Raw genomic sequence first — 10,010 nt, forward strand, 5'->3', positions numbered from 1 at the left:
GCCAGGGCACCGGATGAGGAACTCAGGCTATAGTAGGTTGTCTGGCAAGCTGTCATCGCTGTGGGAAAACTCTTTCCTAATAGGCAAGTTCCTCCTTTGGTTGTCACCAAGCTTTAGTCTTTTCTCTTTTTTTTCCCAGCATGAGATTCCTCGGGGGGGGGGGGGCGGATTCCAGTTTCTTGGGGTCACCTGATTCAAGGGTCTGCTAACCAAAAGGAGAAACACAGATGTTTCTCCAATTTATCTTCATTCCTAACAGGCAGGTCACAAGGTCAGGAAGCAGTTTGGTAAACCAAATGCTAGAGTGCCTCACAAGTTGTCTCCCAGATCCATCTTTTGAGGTATGGACACCTCAGTTAAACTGTCTTGAAATAGCCTGGGATCTCCACGCCAGGGCTGTGCTCTTTCTGATCCTGGAAGTGAGGACAACCTAAAGCCAAGATGAAGGCAAGAGCAAGCTTCAAATCCTGGTGTCTGTGACCTGCCTGACAATGGTCCTTGAAAGCACTCAAAGTGAGCAGGATGGGCATCTTCATCATGGCTGTGGTTGGCTCACAAGAATCAAATGAAGTAGCTATGACCTAGCTGACCTGTGAGCAGAATCAACTGCTGTTGCTGCTACTGCAGTTTCTGTCCTGTCCTTTCAGGGAAGTGACAAAAAAGCCTGGACGTGTCAACAGACCTTCTGACAAGGCTCCCTAGTTGCAGGTTTTCTGACAGCACACACTGGCAACTGCACGTGGATGATGAGGTCAGAGGCCCGAGAGAAACACCTAGCGAATGCTTTCTTATGAGTGCTCGGGGTGTCATTAACATTCCAAGTGGCAGGACCGGTGTTATAGTTTAGATATAAAACATCCCCCACAGGCTTATTAGTCTTTGGCTAGTGATGCTGTTTGAGGAGGTTGTAGAATCTTTGTGAAGAGAGTTTACATGGAGGAAGCAAGTTGCTTGGGAGGAGAGAGCTTGAGGTTTATAGCCTGGGCCTAGTTCCTGTTCTTTCTCCGGACTCTGCTTCCTGTTCCTTGGAGCTGTGAGTCTCAGAGGTACACGCCCACCCTCATCCACCCAGCTTCCCCCGCCCCACTTCACTGCACCTCTGCCAGCCAGCTGTGATCCTCTCTTCCTTTAGTTCAGTGGTTCTCAACCTGTGGGTCGCAACCCCTTTGTGGGCTGAACGATCCTTTTACAGGGGTTGCTTAAAACCAACAGAAATAGCACATATTTTACATTACAATTCATCACAGTAGCAAAATCACAGTGATGAAGTGGCAATGAAAACAGTTTTATGGTTGGGGGTCACCACAACATGTGAAGAACTGTCTTAAAGGATCCAGGCGTAAGGAGGGTTGAGAACCACTGCTTTAGTTTATTTGTCACATGTTCTGTTACAGTAACAAGGAAACAGATGATCACAGGCAGGGAATTTTGGTTATTCCTAAATCTTTAGTTGGTCTCCATCAGTGGTTCTCAAGCTTCTTGTAGCGCCACGGCAGGTTCTGAAGCACTGTACCTCCGCTCTGGCTCGCGTGCTCCAGAAGTTGTTCGATCTGGGAGCTTCAGCAACTACAGCGGACAGATTTAAAAGGAAGGAGCAGCCTGTGGGCATCCCCACATGCAGCGTGGTCACTGGTGGGCAGGGGGAATGTATCAGCGACTCCTGCAGCGGTCTCCCGGGGCCACTGGAGCCTGCTCAGAGCCGGTCAGGGGCCAGTGGGCAGACAGCTGCCATCGTGCTCAGACTGCAGAGCAGGAGTGCTTTGCTGAGGGATTTGCGCCGCTGGTACCTACCAGGCGGGAGGCTGTGATCCCAGGCCATAGGTGGACCAAATACCCACTACACCTTCTTAATGCTTCTGCTCTTTAATACAGTTCTTCATGTTGTGATGGCCTCTAACCATAAAATTATTTTCGTTGTTACTTCATAACTTTAAATTTTCAACTGTTAGGATCTGTAATGTAAATATCTGATATGTAGGATGTATTTTCCTTGTTACAAATTGACCCAAAGGGGTTGTGACCCCACAGGTTGACCCAGAAGGTCTACATACTTCTGTTCCTTATTGACTGAAGGAATCTGTAAGAGAGAATTATTTCCCACTGTTTGAGAAATGTTTGTGATTACATTAATTTGGGGGATACCAGAGAATTCGATAGTCAGTCCTGGATCCCAAATTCAAGCTGAGGATGTTCATCAGGATCTATCCCTCAGGATGTTGAGCATGGTAGCATCCAAATACTGCAATGGCTGTGGCTTCAGTGTGGCGTCCCTCAAAACTAGACACACACACACACACACACACACACACACACACACACACACATGTACGCACTGCCTTTGTGGTGGTATTGAGAGGTGGAGCCTTGGAGACTGGTTAGGCCATGGGGGCTCCTCTCAGGCATGGACTTGCTGTCCTTATAAAAGAGCTGTTGGATGTGAGTTCAATCCTTCCTGCCTTCTACCATGTAATCAAACCTAGGTGGTGCCATCTAAAAGCAAGGAGCCCTCAGCAGACATAGAGAGTCTTGGCACGTTGGTCTCGGGGCTTCTCAGCCTCCACAGCTGTAAGACATAATTCTCTGTTGTTGGTACCCTCATCTGCCAGCATGTACTAGTGTTGCCCAGGGAGGCTGGGACACATGCTTTCAAATAAACACATCTCCTTGTTTAAAGTATTGGCAGCAAATGGGAAGAGGGGGAGATGTGAATTTCTATCATTAGCAACAACAAAGTAATCTCACCATAAAGAAATCAATAGGAAAATGAGCCACAGACACACATGGAGGAGTCACCACAAATAAACAGACAGACAGGCAAACAGACAGATTAGAAATAAAGATACATGTTCAGCCCAGTTTATTAAAAATGGAGACTAAAAATTACACCAAGATCCTGTCTGAATTGATAAGATAATGAGAATCCAAAGGATGGATAAGAACGCTCTTTGCTTAAAAAAAAAAATAGTGCATGGACTCAGGCATTCGTTTATCATACCATAAAGGACAAAATTACCCACTGATACATGTGGCAACTGGGGAATACTGGTTTAAGTTGCAAATGCACTTATCCCTTTGGCTTTATACCTGATTGCTGGGAATGCTGCCCGGTGTATACTTTCCTACGCTAAGAGTGACATTCTAGACCGTTCAGTACTGCACAGAACATTTAAAATACTGCCCCAACAGCTACTTTTATTGTCAAGGGCATGCTGTGCTAAATTTCGGCTACAGGATACATGCAACTGTGGAAAAAAAGGGGGGGGACATTATCACAGGACTGTGAGGAGAAAGCAAGGTAAAAAGGAAGCAAGGGAAACTAGAGTGAGTTTGGCTGGAGTTCTGTACCGGACAGGTCGATGAGAAATCCACAGGAGGGCTTCTTGTGCCAAGTGGAAGGTGCTGTGTTCCTTAAACCCTGTAGTGTACGCATGCGTATTCATTCATGGAACTGATCTGAGCACAGACTGCTGGCACCACATCTGCCTCAGGTGGCATAAGGAAGGTCAGAGCAGGGCTCTCTGGTGTCCGGCTCCCAGGGGAGAAGAGCCCCACTGAGCGAAGACTAATTGCAGTGGGGTCAGGTAGGGGGCGCTGTTTGCCGCGTATCACGCAGACCCTGCCTGAGTCGCCCCCCTCTGGACGGACTTCAAAGAGACTGAGACCGTGGGACTGGCGGGAACTGGAATGTTCCAGAAGGAGCCCCAGAGGCGCCCTGTAGGGGGCAGTGTGAGGAGAGCGACCCCCCCGAGAGAGCCAGCTGAATCTCAGACCTCCCCGGGCCAGTCAGATGCCAGGACTCATGGACACACTGAAGCACGGACCGCTGAGGAAGTGAGTGTGGTTGTGGGGTGTGGGCAAATGAGCCGCTCCTCTCTCAGGTCCGCAAGCGGTCCAGAGCACAGACTAGGTGGGGCCAAAAGTGTGAGGAAGGTTCCCTGAGGTGTGCATCCTTGCCAACACACACCCCCCTCCCCCCCCCCCCCGCCGCCGCCGCGCGCGCAGAACATGGAGTAAGGGTGGCCCGGGGTGGGGGGATGGGGAGGTGGGAGTGGACTCGGGGCCGGGGACACCAGGGAGCAGAGCTAGCCACTCACACTCCTCTCCTTGACAGGACCAGGCGCCCTCTGGAGATGGTGGTCCTCCTGGTCTTGCTCACAGCCACAGGCTTACCGCTGACCGTCGAAGGTAAGTGCTGCAACCCCGCGCCCTATAAGATGATGAAAGTTAGGGACTCCAGAGAGAGTCCATTGTGGTTAGGGTAAACTGAAGTCCGGGAATGTGAAACCCGAGGTCATGAAGGCTACAGTGTGGTGGGGCAGTGGGGGGGAGGGTGGGAGGGTAGGGAGGGGGGAGTGGAGGGGTGGGGGCACGGGTGAGAGTGGGAGTGGGGGGGCAGGGGCGGGGCAGGGGGTGGAGGGAGGGCATGGGAGTAGGGAGAGTGCTTCTGATTTTGCGCTTCCCCTAGGGGCAAGCATGGGTTACTCATTCCCCAGGGCTCCTGGTCTGTTTCTCCCATCACCCTTCCTTCTTGTAAAAAAGTCCTAGAAAACCAAGGCCACCCTGACCTCAGAGCCTCAGCACTGTCTGAGGATAGGGAGTTAGTGGGAGAAGGTGCCTCTATTGTCTTCTCCAAACTGGAGCTGCTCTAATCCTGACCCAGGAGAATTTGTAGTTCCTATCTAGGATGGGACCTGGAAACAAGGAGGATGGGCCAGGACAAAGGGTAGCTGTGGAACTCTGGGGCCGAAAGGAAAGGGCGAAGGACGGTGTGGAAATGGATGTCCTTTGGCATTTCTGGACACTAGCGTGTCTCTTTGAGGATATGGGTTCATGCACTGTGTGCCCAGATGTGAGGGACCAAATGAAATACCTAGTGGACAGGTGAGGGAGCCTCCAGACAGAGGCTGAGAATTTAGGTGGCATGCACAGACTGTGGGCATGGGGAGAGTTGGGGGCTCACTGGACTTGGCAGCCACTTGGAATAGGACGATAGCTTTGGTGCTGCAGGAGGAACAATGGTCCCATGTTTTCTCTTTCCCAATCCCTTTCTTCAGCTCTCAACTGTCATGTCTGTGAGGAAGAGAACAGCCTTAACTGCACGAATCCACAGACATGTTCTGATGAGCAAAAGTTCTGTGTGATGGTTGCTGCTCGTAAGTGTTACTTGGTTTGGGGTTCTTCCTAGGATCCTGTGGACGGGACAATACATGCTGTCAGGAATAGGAGCTGTTGGCCGGGCAGTGGGGGGTGGGGGGTTGGGGGGGTGCTCACCTTTGATCCCAGCACTCGGGAGGTAGAGCCAGGCATATCCCTGTGGGTTCAAGGCCAGCCTGGTCTACAGAGCAAGATCCAGGACAGGCACCAAAACTACACAGAGAGAAACCCTGTCTCAGAAAAACAAAAAAAACAAAAAACAAAAAACAAACAAAAAAAAGCAACTGTCAATCAAAAGTGACCTTAAATAACAACAAACAAAAAACCAAGTCAAACCAACACACTGAAGGGGAAATGCCCTGAGAAGCAGATGCAGGCCTCAGTGCTGGGAAGCACAAGCCAGGCAGAAAAGCATGCAACAGCAGCTATCAGTCAGCAGTATTAGGATGCTGGGAGAATAATATAGATTTATCTTTATCTATCTTTATTTTTTTTAAAAATGATGTCAGATGCCTTATTGAGACTAGCATCTAGGCAGTTTTTATGAAGGACAGTTACAGCTTAATAGATATTCTCGGAGAAGGGGCCATGGCTTGGGTATTTGCAGACTGATCCACTGCAGAAATTCTGGATACAAGAAGGGTTTCCCAATGGGGATCCAGGGAACCCACAACATTCTACCTACAGTGGGGTGTTGTTTTCAGCACTTGAGCATTCGAATTCAGTTCTCATCACCACTACCACACATACATTCCTGGTCTCTCTGTGTTCTGGGAAGTTTGTAGGATGGTAAAGCACTAGACAGGACTTGGCTCAGCTAATAGGAACTTTATTTCTTAATATGAAAAAAAAACTATGTTTTTATTAAGAAATTTTTTATTAATTTTACATACCAATCACAGATCTTCCCTCCTCCCACTCCTCTCGCCCCCCCCCCCCCCCCGACAATCCATCCCCAATTCCCCACTACAACAAGATAAGGCCTCCCATGGGATGTCAGCAGAGCCTGGTACATTCAGTAGAGGCAGGTCCAAGCCTCTCCCCCTGCCTCAAGGCTATGTGAGGTATCCCACCATAGTAGTGAGCTCCAAAAAGCCAGCTCATGCACCAGGGATGGATCCTGATCCTGCTGCCAGGGGGCCTCTTAAGCATATCAAGCTATACAACTGTCTCGATTATGCAGAGGGCCTAATCCCGTGGAGGCTCCACAGCTGTTGGTCTAAATTTCAAGAGTTCCCACTAGTTTGGTTTGGTTGTCTCTGTAGGTTTCCCCCTCATGATCTTGATGTCCCTGCTCATAGAATCCCTCTTCTCTCTCTTTGACTGGACTCCTGGGGGGGGGAGGAATATCTTGTGCAATGAAAGATGCGGTTGGAAGACCAGCAGCTGAATCTAAGCCGGATGGCCAGAGGTCCTTCCAATATGCTTCTGTCTGTTTCAGTCACTTGAGTCAATTCTGTGTTTTAAAAGTTGAGGATCAAGGATCCTGTGTTTCCAAATAAAGGCACAAATCCCCAGAGCATGTGGAGGACCACACAGTCCACCCTGAATTAGCCTGGCCTTTTTCCTCTTGAATAGTGGTTCCTGCCCTCTGATTGATGCTCTCATTGAGTAAAGGTCTCTGACAAGGTCTTAAGGGGTGCACATAATTCAGAGAGGCTCTGGTATCAGGACTTCAAACTCATATCTTTTTCTTTCTTTCCTACTAGGATTGTTGGAACGTTTCTACATTTCATCAAAACAGTGCACCAAAACCTGTCTAATCCCTCCATATTTCCCTCCTGCCCCTGAGGAAAGTTCTGATGCTGGACCGCCCCAGCCTAAGAACTTTGTGGTCCAAAAACCCTTGCCCTTCTTATATTCAAAGTGCTGTAAATGGGACTTGTGTAATCAGCATGGGCCACACCTCTTATATTACAAGGAGCAGCCTGGAAAAGCCAGTGAGAGAAGACACAGACACACTGAGCTGTTCCTGCCTGGCTTCATGGTCCTTATTGCTGCTGTGCTCACAGCCCTCAGCCTGCAGTAAGTAAGCTACAGATGGACCCGGAGCATGCCTTGTGGGGCATGAATTCCCCGTACCCTGCTGGACCCTTCTAATTAAATTCGTTTCCCTTTGTTCACCTCTTGGCATGATTCCTGTGGACTCTGGATGGGCAGGTGGGAAGCCCACAGCTCTTCAGCTTCCAGAAGAGCTAGTCACAGGCCTGGCCACAGTGTTGCTGGCCAGTGCCTCTGAAATTAAGTCTTGCCCCTCCCTTTTCTGTTCCACTGCCTCTGAGTTGATGGGGAGGAAGCCCACGTCTCCTCCACAAACACAACGTGATCCCCCAGGATCAAAGGAGAAGATGGACTAACAGGAGGTAAATATCCTGAAGGAAAAACTCTGCACCATCTAGCCCACTACCTGACATGTGTGTATCCGTTTGTAAATTTCCACCCATGGATTTTTCTGGCATTAGAAGGTTGGACCAGATAGATGACAGCAGGTATATGTCCTCCATGTTTCTAGTGAGCTGCAGTCATCCATAGGAGTTGACCTCTACCAAACAAGGACTTCCTACCAAGGATTTTACCTACTGTCAGAGCAGGGTGTACTTATATACACTCCATCTTCCTTCTGGTCTTAGGTAGCTGGGCAGAGAAGGTCTGGAGAACCTTCTAGAAAACCTCTGTACTATTTCTGAGGCATCTCTGTCATAGGAGTCAAAGTCTATTTGGAGGACAGGAATCAGGAAGGACCCTTGAGGGATGGACAGTATCTTCAGGACTGGACCTCTAACTCCTCTGTCTCTCAAAGGCTATGAGTTCACACCCCGCCTTTGACCCACCCAGTAACGACAGCCAGGCCATTCCTATACCCCTGGGGTAAAGTTTAGGTATGCTACTTTTGTTAGGGCAAACAAAAGTTGAGAACCCTGAAGAAACAGGTTGGGGGAGGGTGTGGTGAGCATATAAGAGAATTAATATGATATCCTGATAAGGGTTTTGTTTGTTTAGTTGGTTGGATTTTTTTTTGTCTATGTGTCAACTTGGAAGAGAAACATCAATTGAGAAAATGCCTCCATCGGATTGGCCAGTGGGCAAGTGTGTGGAGACATTTTCTTGATTAATGACTGGTGGGTGTGGGAGAGCCCATCCCACTGTGGGTGGTGCCACCCATAGGGTCCTGGCTTGTATCAGCAAACTGGGCAGTCCATAGGAAGCAAGCTAGGAAGCAGACGTCCGTAACGGCTTCTACTTGAGTTCCTTCCTCTAGTTCTTGCCTTCCCTACATGATGGACAACTGCAAACAAAACTTAACCTTTTCCTCCACAAGTTGCTTTTGGTAATGGCATTTCATCACAGCAACAGAAAGCAGACTAGGCCACACGGCGAAGCGCTGCTGGAGGTTATTTAAACGGGTGCAGTCTTCAGTGGAAAATAGGCCTGTAAAAGTAGACACAGAGTAGTCTTCAAGTTGGAACCTATGGGCCTTCAGCCACATTAGGAAGAACCATTTTCAGCAATTTAATTGTGGTTATGATTGTACCGGACTGACATAGGGATTTCTAGAAGGGTCTCCGCAGAAGGAAGGAGACGCAGAAGTTAGTGTTTATGAAAGTCGGGGATCGGAGTGGGCACTACCTTATGTGAAAGCTCCTTAAGAGCAAGTAGACACAGCCCCATTGGTACAAGGGCAGGCTTTTATGCAAACTGGTTGGAATGGGGACAAGTCTTGGGCCAGACACCACAAGAAGGCCAGTGACATTCTCTCATCAACCTGGCAGAGTAACAAGAGCACACAGAAACCTCCAACCTGTAGGAGTAGGTGGGTGGGGTGGGGTAGGGGGTGGGTGATGTTCAGTAAATGACATTGTTAAACTAGATATCTGGAAAGGGGAGAGAATCCCCCTTCTCCTCGTGATAAGGTCTCATTCTATACTTAAGATTGGCTTGGAATTTGTTATGCAGCCCAACATAGCTTCAAACTTGTGACCCTCCTTCCTCAGCCGCCCAAGTACTAGAATTACAGGTGTGAGCCACCATACCTGGAAACTATATTCATTTCTGACAGCCGTGTCTCTCTGGTTGTCTCAGAACAAGAGTTCAAACGAGGCTGGTCTCTGAGTAGCATGTTAGCAAACTGGAGCATTCCTTAAGGCAAGAGAGAAGGGAGGTCATGAGGCAGGAGGCAGGGAGCAGTCATAGGGAAACCCAGCACCGTGGATGTCACTGAGTACAGACTTTCCCTGGTAACAGCCCATGTACATTAGTGGGAAACCAGGTGGCTGATGTGTCTGACTGGGAGCCACTCCACAAGGCCACAGAGTAAGGAATAACTGCCCTTGGTTTCATTGTTTTTTTTTTTTTTTTTTTTTTTCGAGACAGGGTTTCTCTGTGTAGCTTTGCGCCTTTCCTGGGACTCACTTGGTAGTCCAGGCTGGCCTCGAACTCACAGAGATCCGCCTGGCTCTGCCTCCCGAGTGCTGGGATTAAAGGCGTGCACCACCACCGCCCGGCTGCCCTTGGTTTCAAAAAACAGTAGTCAAATGGGTTGGATGTGAGGGTGTAACAGCTAATGCTGTCGACTTGACAGGACCCATGATCATCCAGCAGACAAATCTCTCTGTGAGAGATATTCTAAATTAAGCTAATTGAGCTAAGAACTACCTTAAGTGTAAGCAGCTCCATTCCATAGGTTGGGGTCCAGGGCTACATAAAAGGAGAAGACAAGCCCTGCGCCAGCATCCATCTCCCTCCACCCGCTGACTGCGGATGCAGTATGACAGCCGCCTCACCCTGCTACACCGCATGTTTTCTCCCGTGGTCAACTGTATCGTCAAACCCTGAGCCAGGATAAACTTCCTTGCTTC

The 10,010-nt window shown here is 49.1% G+C and overlaps 1 protein-coding gene across 1 annotated transcript; it reads left to right on the forward strand.

The window, feature by feature from the left end:
- Positions 1-3,678: 3,678 nt before the first annotated feature.
- Ly6k (lymphocyte antigen 6 family member K) lies at positions 3,679-7,277 on the forward strand. The gene is made up of 4 exons (XM_059247736.1): positions 3,679-3,831; positions 4,112-4,185; positions 5,055-5,153; positions 6,864-7,277. The coding sequence occupies exons 1-4, from the start codon at positions 3,788-3,790 to the stop codon at positions 7,181-7,183; spliced, it is 537 nt and encodes a 178-aa protein (XP_059103719.1). The 5' UTR covers positions 3,679-3,787; the 3' UTR covers positions 7,184-7,277.
- The last annotated feature ends 2,733 nt before the right edge of the window (positions 7,278-10,010 follow it).

The sequence above is a fragment of the Peromyscus eremicus genome, chromosome 20 (assembly GCF_949786415.1).
Source record: "Peromyscus eremicus chromosome 20, PerEre_H2_v1, whole genome shotgun sequence".
NCBI lineage: Eukaryota > Metazoa > Chordata > Mammalia > Rodentia > Cricetidae > Peromyscus > Peromyscus eremicus.